The 20,731-nt window shown below is 36.8% G+C and overlaps 1 protein-coding gene across 7 annotated transcripts in view; it reads right to left on the reverse strand.

Moving 5' to 3' along the window:
• The window catches only part of Nrg3 (neuregulin 3), a 1,124,474-nt gene that overhangs the window by 39,965 nt on the left and 1,063,778 nt on the right, over nt 1-20,731 (reverse strand). For all 7 annotated transcript variants that reach the window (XM_052190679.1, XM_052190683.1, XM_052190681.1 and 4 more), the window contains exon 5: nt 1,780-1,882. In XM_052190679.1, the coding sequence (XP_052046639.1) occupies nt 1,780-1,882 (103 nt within the window). The remainder of the gene's footprint in view (nt 1-1,779; nt 1,883-20,731) is intronic.

Here is a 20,731-nt window from a genome sequence, read left to right on the forward strand (position 1 = left end):
TAAAAGTAAAGAGAAACTCCTTTAAGAATTCAGTTTCCAATGAAACCAAGGAAGCAAAAGGTAGTGGCTTGAATGAATCATCATATTGTCTGTAAATTGGACCATGTGGGCTCATTGGGGATGATTAGAAATCCTTTCCTACTGTTTCTTTGGCATTGCTGGAGGATGCAGTTATCCCCACCAGAACATTCTCTGACTGTAAAATGTCTTCATTTTTGCAACTTCCCATTGCCTTTGCCTTCCTTCATTTTTGTTTCAGCCATACTGCCACATTATATGTGAGGTTACATGTCAGAACATAAACCATGAATGGAGTTATGTGAGGAGAATTCAAAGATCTTGCTGGAAAACTTCTACAAAATAAGGTCACAGTCTTATGACCTCTGTTCCTCTACATCAAGGGTTGTTCTTGAAATGTGCATCCATGTTCCTTCCAGGTGTACTAAATACAGGTGGGTTTGCTTCATATTACCCATCATCTGCTATTACTACCCAGAGGATGCTTTCAAGCACTGGTTGTCCTCATGTCTGAATATAGCCTAAACTCATGTGATGCCTGCTCATTCTACCTTGCTTAAGCCCCAGAACACCTTCAAAATATAAATTGACCTATCCCTGAATAAAGTTGACTGTTGCAGGAGACTTTAGTCCATCTCATTTTTAGGCTCTACTTCCCCAGGATTATGCCACCAACTAGAGCAGTAACAGTTGCCAAGATACCCCGTGATGAGGTCATGCAATGCCAAGGATAGCAAGACAGGAAGAAAAGACTTGAGCAGCTCATATGTGACAGTTGTGAAGCTGGGTCTTCATGTGAGACTCGTAAAGGGGGAGCAGGGACTATCTCTGATTCTGTTGCCTGTCATTGGGTTACTTTCGCCTAACAAGGCTGCCTTGCCTTATCTCAATAGAAGATGTGGTTAGTCTTATTACAACTTGATATGCCATGGATGGTTGATATCCATGGACTAGGGGCCTTCCCTTTCCTGAAGAGAAGTGGAGGTAGGGGAGATGGGGAAAAGGAAGAGAGGATTGAAAAGAGAGAAGGGAGGGCAAGCTGCAATTGGTATATAAAGTAAATAAATAATTCCAACCATGTTATTTTATTTAAATGTAGCATTATGAATACATTTCCAAATACAGAATAAACTTTAAAATCTACTTTATAAATCATTGTAAGTCCCTTCACCTGCAGATAGTTTCTTAGCAAATGAAATTCACAGCATATTCAAACTAAACCAATGCACTTGTGTATGGATGTGCATGTGCGTGTGCATGTGTGTATGTATGTGTGTGTGTGTGTGTGTGTGTTTGTATTTTTTCCTTAATGTGGCTTAAATTCTATGAATACAAGGCAAAAACTATTTGAAAGTAAGCTGAGAGTTTTGTGTTATTTTTTTCCTAGAAAGTATTTTTCTGTTGACAACAGTAGATAACACGTAAGTTAATGGTAGAGGATACCTTTCCTACACCCCAGTTCCAATTGAGAAGTTAGTCCTTTAGTGACAGCCATTGAGCCTTTAATATAGACAGGTGATCAAGTTGTACAAACAATCACTGTGTGTATCTGAGACTTCCCCACAATGCGTATCTGAGGACCACCCCCATGTCTGTATATATTCATTGTAGTCCATAGAAGGCTCTAATTATCTGCAGACTGTTGTTTGACCCATGTGCAAATAATCACTCTGCTTGGAGCTGAAATTTTAAAAAAAAAGGAAAAAGAAAAAAACTCTTTCTTTAAGAAGGAACCTTTAATCACCAGAGAAATGGTCTTACTTGCTTTTGAAGTAGAATGCTGCACAGAACATGCCCACAATGACAATTCCAAAGATGATACATGAAATCGACAGCACCTGCCTTTGATAGACGTCTTCACTCTCTGTGAATTTGAAAAACAGGATTAGAATGAATGCTAGTGTGACACTGAGGCATCAATCTCTACTTATGTATTTCTGAACCGGTAGGAGTCTTTCAAAGCCAATATTTTTGGTTATTGTGCCTATCATGAATAGCAGGAAACCATGAAGAAGATACAATGATTCAGCTTCTTTGTAGAGACCTGTGCCACAACTATTACTTTTAGTTTTTTTCCTTTTAATATCTGTTCAGACTTATAAGTACTCTCTCGCACTTATATATGTAACAACTTGGTAAATATTATAAGTGAATTCTATCACTTCTGAAAATTGTAGGAGCAGACGTTTTAGTAACTACAGTGGGGCCCTATTTATTCAGCTAGAAGGTAAGTGTCCCTCTTCAGATTCTGGTGCCAAGAAAAACTCTGAGTTTATATTTTGTAATGCTCATATTGCTGTGTTATCTCATTCTGTTTTTGAGTTCTGTCATTTATCTTTCTACTACTTTAACTTTTTTTTTTTTTTTTGGTTTGGTTTTTTGAGACACGGTTTCTCTGTATAGTGCTGGCCATCCTGAATTCACTCTGTAGACCAGGCTGGCTTTGAACTCAGAAATCTGCCTGTCTCTGTCTCCCAAGTGCTGGTATTAAAGGCATGTGCCACCACTGCCCAGCTCTTTCTACCACTCTAATTTTCAAGTATTTACATAAAAATCATGTTTTCCTGATCTATAGCCAATCTCTGTGTGCGTGGCCCAGGGGACATCAACCTCTACATCAGTGTGTGCTACCTTGTCTTTTGTCACTACAAAACACAGCAACTGAGAAACATTTTCAGTCATAATTTACACTCAACTTATTTTTAAAAACATGCTTGCTAAAAGAGTTCTTCGACCTTGTCAAGTGTGTTGGTTCTGAAAATACTAGAACTTTCTCTTTGCAAATTCCCAGCCATTCTTTTAGTTTTCATTTCTCTCTTTAAACTTCATGCACACCATAGGACATGGTTACAGTCATTGGGCCCCTTGCAAATACTCTCTTGAACTGTTTCCATGTATGGTCCCATTCATCCATTTGGCAGCATACCCACATGCAAATACAGGAAACTGGCAACCTTCACAACACCTTAAGCATCTCATAGCATGCCTAGAATATTATGCTATGGGGAAGATACTTTGTCAGAGTTGAAGGCTGAAAACCAATTTTCGTAGATGGCCATCAAATCCCTACAATATCATCTATTCAGTAGTTCATATACACAGGTTCAACCATCTACCTCAACAATCCTCAAATAGCTGACTACCTCAACACTTCCCTGACTGTCAGATATTTCACAAGTCCTAAGAGATGCTCATGTACAGAAGCTAGCCCAAAATTCCAAAGTAACAGCTGAAATTAGCATATTTGTTCTTATTGATTTCATCCTTTTTCCACATCTTTTCATCCTCTGTTCCTCTCCTTCTCATTCATTTATTTTGGGCTTCTTCAACTTCTGTGTGCCTTTCAATCACCTAGAAAGGTTTTAGAGGACATGCCATCCTCACTTACTTCTGGTGAGTTACTGAGCGGCACACCTCAGCAAGCACAGAACTTTTGGGTTTTAAAAGTTCTCTGTGCTGCTTTGGGTCTAGCAAACACTTTGTGAGTGGAAGAGCCATGCTCAGCTCATGGATCGCCTGCTGTGTGCAGAATGGTTTTAGTGTCCAACTTGGATCTCCTAATAAACACGACTGATTGCAATGAATTTCTAGGCAATTCTCATATATATTATAGTTAGGGAATTATTCATTTTGAATAAATACTTTACTTTTATCAAAGACTAATTCATTACTTTACACTTTCTCCTCTTTTATTAGAGTCCTCTCATCATTGAACTTTATAAGAATAAGATTCCTCTCAATTGCTCTATTAGGCCAGCATCATCTCAATACAAAACCTGGACAAAACTCAAAACATCTCTCATTATCATACAGAAGGTATTTTCTTAATAAAAAGCCAGAGAAGCACATATAGTAACATATCCAAACCTTAGTACAATAGACATAAGTGAAGTTGTCACAGGAAATGCAAGTGTAGAAACTAAGTATCTCTGTTATTGACTGTTTTGTCAGGTTAAGGAAAAACCTAATGACTAGATGATTCAGAGAAGTAGGGGATTACTAGACTAATACTAGACTTAGTGGAAAGGAATTCCTTACCTTGACAAAGATCAGCTTTACTGGACATGTAATGGAAAAATGTGTATAATTGTGAAAACCTGAATTCTTTGACCTCAAGACAGCAATAATGATTGTTTGAATCACTTCTACTGGGCATTGAAATGAACACATTCATTCTATTTGGGGCAATGGATGTAAATTTATATTTTCATGCAGGATAGCTGTTGGAATTTACAAAGGAGGTAGGAGAGGTTTTAGCTGAGGTGAGAATGTTTATAGCACACAAAGTATGAAAAAATGCCTGTATTCATACTTAACAGGAACAAATTAACTGAATTTTAAAGGGAGATATCATAACAGCACAAAAACATAATATTTACAGGTAAGTTTGGAAAAAAACATATGTAGGCCTTGTTGAAAAGTTTGAAGGCTGACTGAGAGGGTTAAAAGGATAGAAACACAAACATGTGTGTTATGATAAGAAGACACATACTTAGACCAGGTATGTTCCAAAGGTAGCAGAGTGCAACGCTGCAGAAACTGCTAGGTTTGGTAACACACATCTGTATTCCCAGCACTCTTGAAGTTGAGAAAAAAGAACTTGATTTGGAGGCTTGCCTAGGCTATACAATGAGACAGTGTCTAAAACACTAAATACCTTGGAGACATTTTGGTGTTATTACAGAAACAGAAAAGCTGATTTTAAATATTTGATGGAAACATAAATGATAAAGACTGGATATAACATTATTTCTGAAGCCAGGAGAACAGAGATTTTATCATAAGAAGAGCTATAGCAGTCAAAGAAATGCCTAATTCTAGAGAAAGGAAAAATGGAACATGTAATATAGTCTAGACATATGTTTCTTATCATTAACAAAGTATGAAAATATTTTTGCAATGAAAAAATTAAAATGGTATTGCTAGAATAGCAAAGAAAAGTTTCAGAAAGTGACTATTGACTACAATTTCACATTTTACACAGAAGAAACTTCAAAAAGATACAAATATAAAAAATTCAAAAGAATAGATATAAATACACAGTGTTAAACTATGAAATTAGAAGAAAACATTTGAAAAGATCATATTATTGTAGATTTGAAAATGTAAAAGATACAAAATTTAAAATGTTTGCAAATGAAAATTAAAGACTGAGTCATGCTATACTGTTTATTCTTCACAGGTGCTGAATAGGTTTGCCCCCATAGATTCATGTGTTTTAATGACTGGGTAATATAGAATGGCACTCTAGAGTAAAAGACCTTCTGGGGGAATCAGTATCCCGGACCTCAAGCAATACTACAGAGCAATAGTGTTAAAAACAACACTGGTACAGTGACAGGCAGGTAGATCAGTGCAATAGAATTGAAGACCCAGAAATGAACCCACATACCTATGGTCACTTGATCTTCTACAAAGAAGCTAAAACCATCCAGTGGGAAAAAGATAGCCTTTTCAACAAATGGTACTGGTTCAACTGGAGGTCAGCATGCAGAAGAATGCAAATCGATCCATTCTTATCTCCTTGTACTAAGCTCAACTCCAAGTGGATCAAGGACCTCTGCATAAAACCAGACACACTGAAACTAATAGAAAAGAAACGGAAGACCCTTGAGGACATGGGCACAGGGGAAAAGTTCCTGAACAGAGCACCAATAGCTTATGCTCTAAGATCAAGAATTGACAAATGGAACCTCATAAAATTACAAAGTTTCTGTAAGGCAAAGGACAAAACAGCAGCCAACATATTGGGAAAAGATCTTTACCAACCCTATATCTGACAAAGGGCTAATATCCAATATATACAAAGAACTCAAGAAGGAAGACTCCAGAGAGCCAAGTAACCCTATTAAAAATGGAGTACAGAGCAAAACAAAGAATTTTCACCTTAAGAATTTTGAATGGCTCTCTAGTGGAGTTTTTTGGGTCACTTAGGTAGACTATCATGTCGTCTGCAAATAATGATAGTTTGACTTCCTCCTTTCCAATTTGTATCCCTTTGACCTCCTTATGTTGTCGAATTGCCCGAGTTATTGTGCTATCTACACAACGGAGTACTATTCAGCCATTAGAAACAACGAATTCATGAAATTCTTAGGCAAATGGATGGAACTAGAGAACATCATACTAAGTGAGGTAACCCAGACTCAAAAGGTGAATCATGGTATGCACTCACTAATAAGTGGTTATTAACCTAGAAAACTGGACTACCCAAAACATAATCCACACATCAAATGAGATACAAGAAGAAAGGAGGAGCGGTCCCTGGTTCTGGAAAGACTCAGTGAAACAGTATTTGGCAAAACCAGAACGGGAAACTGGGAGGGGGTGGGAGGGAGGACAGGGGAAGAGAAGGGGGCTTACGGGACTTTCGGGGAGTGGAGGGGGCTAGAAAAGGGGAAATCATTTGAAATGTAAATAAATTATATTGAATAAAAAAATTTTAAAAAAATTAAAAAAAAAGAATTTTGAATGGCTGGGAAGCACCTTAAGAAATGTTCAACATCATTAATCATTAGGGAAATGCAAATCAAAACAACCCTGAGATTTCACCTTACACCAGTCAGAATGGCTAAGATTAAAAACTCAGGAGACAGCAGTGTTGGCGAGGATGTAGAGAAAGAGGAACACTCCTCCACTGCTAGTGGGATTGCAAGATGGTACAACCACTCTGGAAATCAATCTGGCGGGTCCTCAGAAAACTGGGCATGACACTTCTGGAGGACCCTGCTATATCTCTCCTGGGCATATACCCAGAGGATTCCCTGGCATGTGATAAGGACACATGCTCCACTATGTACATAGCAACCTTATTTATAATAGCCAGAAGCTGGAAAGAATCCAGATGTCCCTCAATGGAAGAATGGATACAGAAAATGTGGTATATATTTTTTATTTATTCAATATATTTTTTATTTACAATTCAAATGATTTCCCCTTTTCTGGCTCCCCACTCCCCAAAAGTCCCATAAGCCTACTTCCCTCCCTCTATGCCCCCATCCACCCCTTCCCAATTCCCTGTTCTGGTACTTCCCTATACTCCTACACTGAGTCTTTCCAGAACCAGGGCCCACTCCTCTGTTCCTCTTGGACATCATTTAATATGTGGATTATGTCTTGGGTATTCCACATTTCTAGGCTAATATCCACTTATCAGTGAGTGTATACCATGATTGATCTTTTGAGACTGGGTTGCCTCACCTAGTATGGTGTTCTGCAGCTCCATCCATTTGTTTAAGAATTTCATGAATTCATTGTTTCTGAAGGCTGAATAGTAAAATGTGGTATATTTATACAATGGAATGCTACTCAGCAATTAAGATGAATGAATTAATGAAGTTTTTAGGCAAATGGTTGGAATTGGAAAATATCATACTAAGTGAGGTAACCCAATCACAAAAGAATACACATGGAATGCAGTGACTGATAAGTGGATATTAATTAGCACAGAAGCTCTGAATACTCAAAACACAGTTAACATATCAAATGATTACCAAGAAGAAGGAAGGATAGGTCCCTGGTCCTGGTTGATCCAGCATTGTAGCTGAGTACCAGGATAGAGAAATGGGAGGGGGTGATTGGGGAATGGGCAGAGGGAAGAGGGTTTATGGGATTTATGGGGAGGGTAGAACCTGGAAAGGGGAAAACATTTGGAATATAAACAAAGAATATAGAAAATAAAAAATTAATAAATAAATAAATTGTAATTTAAATATAAAGAAAGAAGTCAAAGAAAATTCATAAAGTTTCAGTACTTTAAGAGAATAATTTTTGTTTTGTTGCTTTTTAGGTGTTCTATTGTTTGAGATACATATATTATAGATAATCTTAATTTGAGAAAAAGGCTCTTAAATATTTATGATCTCAATATCTTACTAATTACCACAAACTCAGAAACTTTAAACAATGTAAATGCACCACCTCAGAGTCTCTGTTCGTTAGGCAAAATCTATCTTCATCTTCATAAAAAAAAATTAAAAAAAGGAGTGCCATTCTTAGGAGGCATGGCCTTGTTGGAGGAAGTTTGTCATTGGGGGCAGGCTTTGAGGTCTTATATGTGTTCATGCTCTGCCCAGTCCTTCTGGCTGCCTGAGGATGTAGATGTAAACTCACAGCTGTTTATCCAACACCATACTTGTTTGCATATGGCCATGCTTTCTCCTATGGTGGTAATGGATTAAACCTCTGGCCCTATAAGCCAGCCCCAATTACATGGTTTCATTTATAAGAGCCCTAGTCATGGTGCCTCTTCCAAGAAATGGAAATCCTAACTATCACACATGCCATTATGAAAATGAGTAGGAAAAGCACAGTCTCAGAAAACAAATACTCAGTGTGAGAACTAAACATAAAAAATAAGCAATTTTCATGACTTAATAAGCAACCAATTTTTGAGATGGCTATTTTGAAAAATATTACTCTGAGGCTAACTTCTCAGGATAATTTGCAAGGATTAAGTATCTACATTCTATTCTAAGAATACATTTTCAAGAGAATTTGGAGTGATTAAGCGTACACAAGATGGAAGGCGATTTCAATTAAACCATGATGAGGAAGTTGGGATTCCTAATGAAATAGCTAAAAGTCAATGCCTACTATGCTATAGCAAGGATATAAATCAATGAGCACTCTCAAATAGGTATATTTTAATAGACATGACATAACACTTAAAAAATCTTCACAGAGGAGAAGGAGGAAGACTCCTCCACTGCTGGTGGGATTGCAAGATGGTACAACCACTTTGGAAATCAGTATGGCAGTTCCTCAGAAATCTGGGCATGACAATTCCAGAGGACCCTGCCATACCACTCCTGGGCATATACCCAGAGGATTCCCCAGCATGCAGTAAGGACACATGCTCCACTATGTTCATAGCAGCCCTGTTTGTAATAGCCAGGTGTCCCTCAATGGAGGAATGGATACAAAAAACGTGGTATATTTACACAATGGAGTACTATTCAGCCATCAGAAACAATGAATTCATGAGATTCTTAGACAAGTGGATGGAGCTGGAGAACATCATACTAAGTGAGGCAACCAAGTCTCAAAAGATCAATCATGGTATGCACTCACTGATAAGTGGATATTAGCCTATAAACGCAGAATACCCAAGACATAATCCATATATTAATTGATGCCCAAGAGGAACAGAGGAGTGGCCCCTGGTTCTGGAAAGACTCAGTGTAGCAGTATAGGAGCAATATATCGAATAAAAAATTCTTCACAGAGATAATATACCTACTTTATGATTTCTAGGTATTTAACAAGCTTTAATGAAAAGGTTATTTTGCTTTTTATGCAAGTCTATGAAATACCTTTATTTGTAACTCTTAATACAAATTGAACAAGTCAATGGAAAACAATACCCCCACAGTGTAACTTTCCTCAGCACTAAAGAGACATTAATAGGGAAGTAATAAACAAATTAGATGGGTGTCAGAATAATTACTCAGAATAAGATGTCTGACATATATCCAGTCATATAAAAGTGTAGAAACTGGAAGTTGTTGCCAGATACATGGAATAGATATCTACTGTCTGGAGTAGGAAAAAGTGAAAGATTACAGAGCAACATTAAAAAGTTTTTAAGTTGTAGATACACTCATTATCTTAATTTCAATGTTACATTAATCTCATTGGTAGACAATCATTCCATGTTGTATCATATCATATTAGTTATGGTTGTAAAATTATTACTTCTAGGGGAACATATTAAACTAGGAAATATATTGAGATAATAAAGAATTTTCAGCACATAAAATAAAACCCAGACTCTTTTGAATTCCTTTTAAAATTATGTTCCCATAAACCCTCCTCCATACAGCAAGAAATATAAATTTATAGTATAAATTATGCCATACAGATACATATACGTTATGTTTATATTCACTCCTATGGTCATTACTATATATAAATCACTAATAAATGATAAATGGCTCCCATGTTAGACTAAAAATAATGTCTGAAACCTTGAATATGAAAATAAGTGCTTGATATGACATCTATTTTTTCCTAGAATGTCTGAGAGTTTACTCTATTTGATGTTTATTGTTCGCTGTCTCTCTGTCTCTCTTTCCTCATCTCTCTCTTCCTGTTTCCTCCTCTCTTCCTCTCCAGTCTATGTAGAATGTTTTTCTGTCTGTAAATGATCTGTTCTCTGTTGCCCTAAATTGAACATAACTATATCAGAGGTGTTGCACTATGGCTATAAGCCTCACAGGTTCATGATATTGAATTTTCATTTTTTCATTTGCTCAGTATTCTTTCCCCAGCTTCTAGAACAGACCTTCTCAGCTGCCTATGTGAAGAAATGAATATGCATTTCTGTTTTACACAAATCGTCTGATTTAAGTTGTGTGTGATTGGATTGGCTCTTATCTTAAAGAGCACTTAGGTCCAGAACGGCTGATCATCACACTAATTTTTTTCCATGCTCTGAGCTTTGGCTCTCTCCATCAGTAGCACCTATCACTGACCCCACCCACTCCTCAGTTGATATTCCCTGGATGAAAGGTTGGGTTTGTTTCCCACGAACCTGACCTCTTCACTGTGACTCTGTATTCCCCAAGTCTTGTTCACAGAACATAGTTGGACATAGAAAATGATGAGAGCCAGACAGTGGTGGCACACGCCTTTAATCCCAGCACTTGGGAGACAGAAGCAGGTGGATTTCTGAGTTTGAGGCCAGCCTGGTCTACAAAGTAGGTTCCAGGACAGCCAGGGCTACATAGAGAAACCCTGTCTCAAAAAAACCAAAAAGAAAAAAAAAAAAAGAAAATGATGAGAATAATTGTCGCTGGGTCTCAAAGGTTACTGCAGCATGATCTACCAACAGATAGAAATTTTAAACACACTGGTCCCAGCATGCCCCTCATGTGCACTGACTTGAAGTTAAGTTTGTTTGGTGTTTTGGGCCTGGCTGTGCTTGGAGCTGATAGTAATGCATAGCCAGAATGCAGGACGTGGGTTGGCTGAAGAATACAAATTTTCTCACACCAGGATTTTCTAATATCCTCTCACAATGTCCTTAAATGATTCCAGGAGCAGCTGAAAGGAGCCCCTGCTTTCTGATGTTTCTCTCCAAGAATTGCCAAATGCATTTATCAAAACCATCACACCTGTCTCAAAATCTGCATGGAAAGAAGCTGTTTTATTTCTTTTCTTTTTCTTTTTCTGAGACTGTCTGCCATAGATTCTCTTTAAATTTGATTGCATACTTTGAAGTTCTTTGTCCTGTGAAAGTATATTTCAAACCAGTGCTTCACAATATCCTTCTTATGCTTCATTTACATTTTAATTCCTGGTTCACGTTAGAATATTGGAAAATGTAAAGTAAACCTAAAAGAAATTTTCGGTTATTTTGTTTGCCCAGTAAATGGAGGGGGAATATTATATGGTTTTTACAGATTGGGTTGAACATTTTAAATTGAAAGTGCTCAAAGAAAAGAGATGTCATAGAGACCTTTTTTGGGAGCATTTTGCCTTCTAAAAATTTGTCATCTTTTCTACCCCACATTTGTTGATTCGTTACATGTTCCAACTGATCAGAGAAGCAAAACATTCCACAGCATTCCATCTTTCTAGATTGTAGCAAGGTAACAGCATTTCCACAAGTATGAATTTCACAAGATAACTGGCTCTTTCATGGTACTTCCAATAAAAAATGATGAAATCCATTAAAACAAAACATGGCAAAAATCAGGTTTTTTCCACTAATATGAATGATATCCAATATATGTGCATTATCTACTACTTAAATTTTCAATAAGTAGCCTAGGAAGGGAAAAAAATCTGTGTTTAAATCACGAATAAAATTAAATAACCAAAGGCTTAAAATGAATTGATAGACCCAGACTTAGCCAGATGATGATTCTATTTGGTGCCTTTGATTGATAGTTAGACAATACTAATGGGCAGCAAGAAAGGGCCTAGGAGCCAGGCAATTGGGATTTCTGGTTGGTATTGGCTACATTAATAAATCACACAACTACATGACTTTTAAAGCTCACACCATATCTTAACCAACAGAGAGTAGTGGTATTACCAATGTATTATAGGAATTATGTCAAACAGACTTTCCCAAGGATTTAATGCATTGTCAATTATTTAAAAAACTCTATTTACATTTCAAAAACTATGGTTCCACTGTAAAATTTATCTTAGAAAACAAATTTGCACCTGTCTCCATCTACACCCAGAAGGTAAGGCTGTTTTATAGCCCTCTTACACAAACCCTGCCCATGAGAGAGCTAGTATTATCAGGAGTGTTGACATAGTCTTACAGGCCCAAAGGAGGAAAAAGCTCCAGTTGAGAAAGCATGATCAAGTAGCATCCAGATAAAACCAGATGACAAGAGGCCAGCACAAGAATCTTACCAACAGAAACCAAGGCTACTTGGCATCATCAAAACCTAGTTCGCCAACCATAGCAAATCCTGAATACCCTACCACAGTGAAAAAGATTCAGACTTAAAATCACATCTCATGATGATGATAAAAGAATTTAAGAGGGACATGAATAACTCCCTTAAAGAAATACAGGAAAACACAGGTAAACAGGTGGAAGCCCTTAAAGAGGAAACACAAAAATCCCTTAAAGAATTGTAGGAAGACACAACCAAACAGATGAAGGAATTGAAAAAAAAACACCCAGGACCTAAAAATGGAAATAGAAAACACAAAGAAATCCCAAAGAAAGACAACTCTAGCAATAGAAAACCTAGGAGAGATCAGGAGTCATAGATGCAAGTATCACCAACAGAATACAAGAGATAGAAGAGAGAATCTTAGGTCCAGAAGATACCATAGAAAACAATGACACAACTGGGAAAGAAAATGTGAAATATAAAATGCTCCTAACCCAAAACATCCAAGAAATCCAGGGCACAATAAGACCAAACCTAAAGATAATATTTATAGAAGAGAGCAAAGATTCCGCTCTTAAAGGGCCAGTAAATATCTTCAACAAAATTATAGAAGTAAACTTCTCTAACCTAAAGAAAGAGATGCCTGTGAATATATGAAATGACTACAGAAGACCAAATAGACTGAACCAGAAAAGAAATTTCTCCTGTCACATAATAAAACATCAAATGCACTAAACAAAGAAAGACTATTAAAAGCAGTAAGCGAAAAAGTCAAGTAACATGTGAAGACAGACCTATCTCAATTACAACAGACATCTCACCAAAGACTATGAAAGCTAGAAGATCCCGGGCAGATGTCATACAGACCCTAAGAGACTAAAATATGCCAGCTCAGACTACTGAACCCAGCAAAACTATCAATTAACATAGATGGAGAAAACAAGATATTCGATGACAAAAAAGAAATTTGCACAATATCTTTCTAAAAATCCAGTCCTTCAATGGATAATAAATGGAAAACTCCAACACAAGGAAGGAAACTACACCCTAGAAAAACCAAGAAAGTAATCTTCTTTTGACAAACCAAAAGAAGATAATTCCTCCTCTAACAACAAAATTAACAGGAAACAACAATCACTATTCCTTAATATCCCATAATATCAATGGACTCAATTCCCCAATAAAAAGACATACACTAGCAGACTGGATATGTAAACAGGACCCAAAATTTTGATGCGTACAAGAAACACACCTCACTGACAAAGACAGACACTATCTCAGAGTACAAGTCAGGGAAACAATTTTCCAACAAATGCTCCCAAGAAACAAGCTGGAGCACCCATTCTAATATCTTATAAAATCAACTAGCAACCAAATGTTATCAAAAATATAAAGAAGGACACTTCATACTCATCAAAGGGAAAATCTACCAAGAATTCTCAATTTTGAACAACTGTGCTCCTAAGGCAAGTGCACCCACATTCATAAACGATACCTTACTAAAGCTTAAAGCACATGTTGCACCTTACACAATAGTGGAGACTTCAACACCCCACTCTCATCATTGGACAGAACATGGAAACAAATTAAACAGAGACAAAATGAAACTAACAGAACTTTTGGATGAAATTGATTTAAGAGATATCTATAAAACATTGCATCCTAAAACACAAAAATCTACTTTCTACTCAGCAACTCATGGTTCCTTTTCCAGAATTTACCATATAATCAGACACAAAATAGGTGTTAACAGATACAAGAAGATTAAAATAACCCCATGCATCCTATCATATCACCATGGACTAAGGCCAATCTTCAATGACAACAATGGTAACCAGGTTACCAAAGTTAAATATGCATCAGATAAGCCATCTAAACAATACCAAAAGTCCTAAGGAAATAAAAGCTGTCATTAAGTCTCACAACCAAAAAAAAAAGCAGTACAGATTTCTATCAGATCTTCAAAGAAGACCTAATACTCATACTCTTCAAACTATGAAATATAAACAGAAGGCATATTATCTGTTATGTTCTTGGAGGCGCAATTACACTTATATCTAAACCACACAAAGACCCAACAAAAAAAAGAGTACATCAGACCAGTTTTTCTTATGAATATCAATGTAAAAATACTCGATAAAATTCTAGAAAACCAAATCCAAGGACACGTCAAAATGATCATCCAACATGATCAAGTAGGCTTAATCCAAAGGATACAGGGATGGTTAAATATATGGAAATCCATCAATATAATCCACTATATGAACAAACTCAAAGGAAAAAAACATACGATTATTTCATTAGATGCTGAGGAATTATTTGACAAAATCCAACACTCCTTCATGATAAAAGTCTTGGAAAGATCATGAATACAAGGCCTGTACCTAAACATAGTAAAAGCAATATATAGCCAACTAAATGGAGAGAAACTTGAAGCAATTCTACTAAAAATCAGGGAGTAGACAAGGCTGCCCACTTTCTCCCTATCTATTAATACAGTACCTGAATTTCTAGCTAGAGCAATTAGACAAAAAAAAGAAGGTCAAAGGGATACAAATTGGAAAGGAAGAACTTAAAATACCACTATTTGCATATGATACAGAAGTATACTTATGTGACCCCCAAAATACTACCAGAGAACGCCTATAGCTGATAACTTCAGCAAAGTGGTTGGATATAAAATTAACTCAAACAAATCAAGGGCCTTCCTCTACTCAAAGGATAAACAGGCTGAGAAAGAAATTAGGGAAACAACACCCTTCACAATAGACACAAATTATATAAAATTCATTGGTGTGACTCTAACCAAGCACCTGAAAGATCTGTATGAAAAGAACTTCAAGTCTCAGAGGAAAGAAATCTAAGAAGATCTCAGAAGATTGAAAGATCTCCCATGCTCATGGATTGACAGGATTAGTATAGTAAAAATGGCCATCTTGCCAAAAGCAACCTACAGATTCAATGCATTCCCAACTCAAAATTCCAACTCAATTACTCATAGGGTTAGAAAGAGCAATATCCATGTTCACCTGAATTAACAAAAAACTCAGGATAGTGAAAACTATTCTCAACAATAAAAGAACTTCAGGCAGAATCACCATTCCTGATCTCAAGCTGTACTACATAGCAATTCTGATAAAAACTGCCTTGTATTGGTACAGTGACAGGCAGGTAGATCAATAGAATAGAACTGAAGATCCAGAAATGAACCCCCACTCCTATGGTCACTTGATCTTTGACTAAGGAGCTAAAACCATTCAGTGGAAAAAAGACATGATTTTCACCAAATGGTGCTGGTTCACCTAGAAGTCAGCATGTAGAAGAAAGCAAATGGATCCATTCTTAGCTCCTTCTACAAAGTTTAAGTCCAAGCAGATCAAGGACCTCCACATAAAACCAGATAAACTGAATCTAATAGAAGAGAAAGTGGGGGAATTTCTTGAGTATATTGTCACAGAGGAATTTTTCCTGAACAGAACACCAATAGTTTATGCTCTAAGATCAGGAATTAACAAATGGGACCTCATAAAAGTAAAAAGCAAAGGCAAAGGACACTGTCAACAGAACAAAATAGCAACCAACAGATTGGGAAAAGTTCTTTACCAACCCTACATCTGATAAAAGGCTAATATCTAATATATGCAAGGAAATCATGAAGTTAGACTCCAGAGAACCAAATAACCTTATTTTAAAAAAAATGGAGTACAGTGCTAAACAAAAATTCTCAACTGAGGAAACTCCAATGGCTGAGAAGAACCTAAAGAAATGTTCAATGTCCTTAGTCATCATGGAGATGGAAATCAAAACAACCCGGAGATTCTACCTTACAGCAGTCAGAATAGTTAAGATAAAAAACTCAGGTGACACCAGATGCTGGAGAGGATTTGGAGAAAGAGGAACACTCCTCCATTGGTGGTAGGATTGCAATCTGGTACAACCACTCCGGATTTCAGATTGGCAGCTCTTCAGACAATTGCACATAGTGCTTCCTAAGTACACAGCTATACCACTCCTGGCCATATACCCAGAAGGTGATCCATTATGTATTATGGACACATGCTCTACTACATTAATTGCAGCCATATTTATAATAGCCAGAAGCTGGAAAGATCCCTGATGTCTCTCACCAGAGGAAAGGATACAGAATATCTGGAACATTTATAGAGTAGAGTACTACTAAGCTACTAAAAACAATGACTTCATGAAATTCTTCGGCAAATGCATGAACTAGAAAATATTATCCACACATGGTATGTACTCAGTGATAAGTGAATATTAGCCCAAAAGTTTGGAATACCCAAAATACAATTCACAGACTACATGAAGCTCAAGAAGAAGGAAGGCCAAGGCGTTGATACTTTGGACCTTCTTAGAAGGGGGAACAAAATATCCATGGGTGGAGATACAGAGACAAAGTGTGGAAAAGAGATTGAAGAAAAGGCCATCTAGAGACTACCCCACTTCTTGATTCATTCCATATACATTTACAAAGCCCCGACACTATTGTCTAGGCAAACAAGTGCTTGCTGACAGGAGCCTGACATAGCTGTCTCTTTAGAGGCTCTTCCAGTCCCTTACAAATACAGAGGTGGGTGCTCTCAGCCAATCATTTGACTGAGCACAGGGTCCCTAATGTAGGAGCTATGGAAAAGACTGAAGGAGCTGAAGGAGTTTGCAGCCCTTTAGGAGGAACAACAGTATGAACCAACCAGTACCCCCAGAACTTCTGGGGACTAAACCACCAACCAAAGACTACACATGGAGTGGCCCATAGCTCCAGGTGCATATGTAGCAGAGGATGACCTTGTGGGACATCAGTGGGAGGAGAGGCCCTTGGTCCTGTGAAGGCTCGATGCCTCAGTGTAAGGGAATGCAGAAGTGGGTGGGTTTGTGAACAAGGGGAGGGAGGGTGTGGGGTAGGAAATTTTTTCAGAGGGGAAACAAGAATAGGGGACAACATTTTACAAAAGAAAAAAATCTAATAAAAAAGAAAACATACTTGCTAGCTTCATTATAGCTTCACTATTGTAAACAAGAATGCAAAGCATCTCATATATATTTTTAAATATATCATTAATTAGTTTAAGTCATGGTAAATTAGACTCCTGTAGTCAACAAAGTGGTATTTAGAATCAAGGTTATTTAAGTTCAAGTTCTTTTTTCTTTTCTTCAGTTTTTCCATTTATCAATATAATTGTGGAATGTCATTTAACTAGGATTTTCCCCACTCAAATATGATTATTTATAGTTTTGTTTTACATACAATTAGGTTAGTGCTAATACTCTAGAAGCTTCCAAAACATACTTTTCCTTTAAAATGTTTTATAGTGTCAAATGGAACCTAAGTATATAAAGCTCTTTCAGAAATGATAATGGAAAAATATCAAGGAATAGGGAAGCTTCCCTGATTAAGAACATTGATTTCACTTCCAGAGAACCAGGGTTCAGTTCCCAGCACCTTCACTGTATCTAAGAATTGTCTGGTAACTCCAGTTCCAAGATATCTGATGCCCTTTTATTACCTCTAAATATACTTCATGCTGTGCACATACCTATGTAGAGGCAAACACTCATATACACAGAATAAAAATAATTTTAAAAATAAAATGTCAAAGGGATGTATTCCAAATGTCCTCATCACTGCCTAATTCTAACACTTGCTTCAATCTGGACAATGGAGTACTATTCAGCCATTAGAAACAATGAATTCATGAAATTCGTAGACAAATGGATGGAGCTGGAGAACATCATACTAAGTGAGATAACCCAGTCTCAAAAGATCAGTCATGGTATGCACTCACTGATAAGTGGATAATAACCTAGAAACTTGGAATACCCAAGAAATAATCCACATATTAAATGATGTCCAAAAAGAACAGAGGAGTGGCCCCTGGTTCTGGAAAGACTCAGTGCAACAGTATAGGGGAATACCAGAACAGGGAAGTGGGAAGGAGTTGATGGAGGAACAGGGGGAGGGAAGAGGGCTTATGGGACTTGCGGGGAGTGGGGACCCAGAAAATGGGAAATCATTTGAAATGTAAATAAAGAATATATCAAATAAAAAATATATAATATAAGCAATAAACCAAATCTACAACAAAAAAAAGTTATGAATAAAAGAAATTCTGTCTATTATGACTCTAACTCTCTCATAACCTGAGTCCAATTGAAACTTTCAGCCCCAGAAAGGGTTGTTTTCTCTTCATCACATGGCTTTCAGAAGAAAGCATTCTCTAATGTTTCTCCAAACAAGGAATATTCATACTGTATTGAGTTACATGCTTCTTCTATATCTCCTCAGTATAAGAAATGTGAATTTTTTTCACTGTAGTGTCACAACTATGCAAACAAAATGTTTCATGGTACTGATGTTGAGTATACATTTAAACACATGTAAACAGGCTCAGAAAGATGATACCAAGCTGTTATAGATAAATGTTTTAAGGATGTAATCCTGTCTACAATAAATGTGTTCTGTTTGTATGATAGCTCCATTAAAAGAAAATAATGCAAATAAGGAATCCTGAAGAAATGAGAAAACATAAAACACATTCACACACATGCACATACTCACACATATAGACATGCACATCTACACACACACACACACACACACACAGAGCTAGAGAGAGAGAGCTAGGGAGATAGAAAGAGAGAGAGGGAGGGGAGGGATAGAGGGGGAGGGAAAGAGAGAAAGAGAGAGAGACAGAGAGAGAGAGAGAGAGAGAGAGAGAGAGGACACTATAGTCAAATAGAGGACCATGGTATCCCCCAGCTGGACAACTGTATTCTTAACATGGAAATCAGACCCTTTGTGGATGCTAGGTAACAATGAAAGCTTGATTTCTTTGACTGTTATTCTAGAAGTCAAGCTAACAATATCACCAGGGCTCCTTATCCAAATATTCATTTGATGAGGAAGTGCAGTTAAGACCTACATACAGAAGCAAAATCTTCATAATACAACAATATTTACTAATGAAGCCACATTATGAATGGGGCCTACAGAAGCAGGTATCACTGCCTAATTCTAATGCTTGCTTCAATCCTTCAAATTATCTTCATAATCTGTGTAGGTCATGCTCTCCTTGACTGTTGGTCTCTGATTTTATGACTTCATGTACTCATTGTAACAAGATAAAATTGAAGTAGGTTTATTTCAGCACCAATTACTCTTGGATAAAGACGGTCTTCTGAATTTTGTTCCTAAATATCAACAACTGTTAGGGACAGATTAAAATACTAGGAGTTTAAAGAGAGCTTCAAATTTACTTTAGTCAATCAAGAGAATGATATGAATGTTTAGAATGTTTAGAAACTGAGATTGGAATGTTTTAATTTAATGACTAAAAATGAATGGAATTAAATGGTCTAATAAATTCATTAGAAATCATTTAAAGATAAAAGAGAACCTGCATGCCAATGACAGAAGCCCTCAGTGAGATCACACTTAAGAATGGAAGGTGGGCTTTCAGAATATATATATATATATATATGTATATATACACATATATATATATGTATATGTATATTTTATATAATACACTAAAATATACACATACATATGTCCAGAATAGTTCAAGACCTACCAAAAGAGCTAGCCAAGTGCAGCAAGGCTTGGATATCCAGCAGGTACTGCAAGGCTCCACAGCCAAACCAATTATTTCCTTCTGGAAGTCCCCTCCCAACTTTTCTTTTGCATAATTCATTCTGTTGCTATTGGAAATTATCAGTAGAAAGGTGCCTTTTAAAAATATTTTGAAAAGATTAATTACTTTACAATAAAATGTCAACATCCATAATTATCTTTGATCTTATTGCAAAGCCTATTATGAAATTATGTCACAAAAGATACTGAGGCACTAGGCCCCAAGACCTACAAAAGGACATTATTTCAATAAGATATACTCTGACTGGAATACTGATGTCCTTCTCCTAAATTAAAATTCATATGCTGCGATCCAATTCCTAACAGAGAATATTAAAAGCTGAGGCCTTCAGAAGGGAGTTGATGATGAAGGCTCCAATTTGCTGAAGGGACCAAGGTCTTTCTAGCAAATGAGGTTAGAGGAACAACTTTGTAGGTTCAGAAACTTTTTTTTCTTAAGATTTATTTATTTTTATTTATATGAATACGCTGCAGCTATCTTCAGACACGCACCAGAAGACCACAAGAATGTATTGGATCCTGTTACAAATGGTTGTAAGCCAACATGTGGTTGCTGGGAATTGAGTTGAGGAACTTGGGAAGAGCTGTTAGTGCTCTTAACCTATGAGCCATCTGTCCGGCCTGTTACCTCAGATATGTGAGAACATGAGAGAAAGTCACCATCTAGGAAGCAGAGATC

This window comes from Apodemus sylvaticus, chromosome 8 (genome assembly GCF_947179515.1).
Source record: "Apodemus sylvaticus chromosome 8, mApoSyl1.1, whole genome shotgun sequence".
NCBI lineage: Eukaryota > Metazoa > Chordata > Mammalia > Rodentia > Muridae > Apodemus > Apodemus sylvaticus.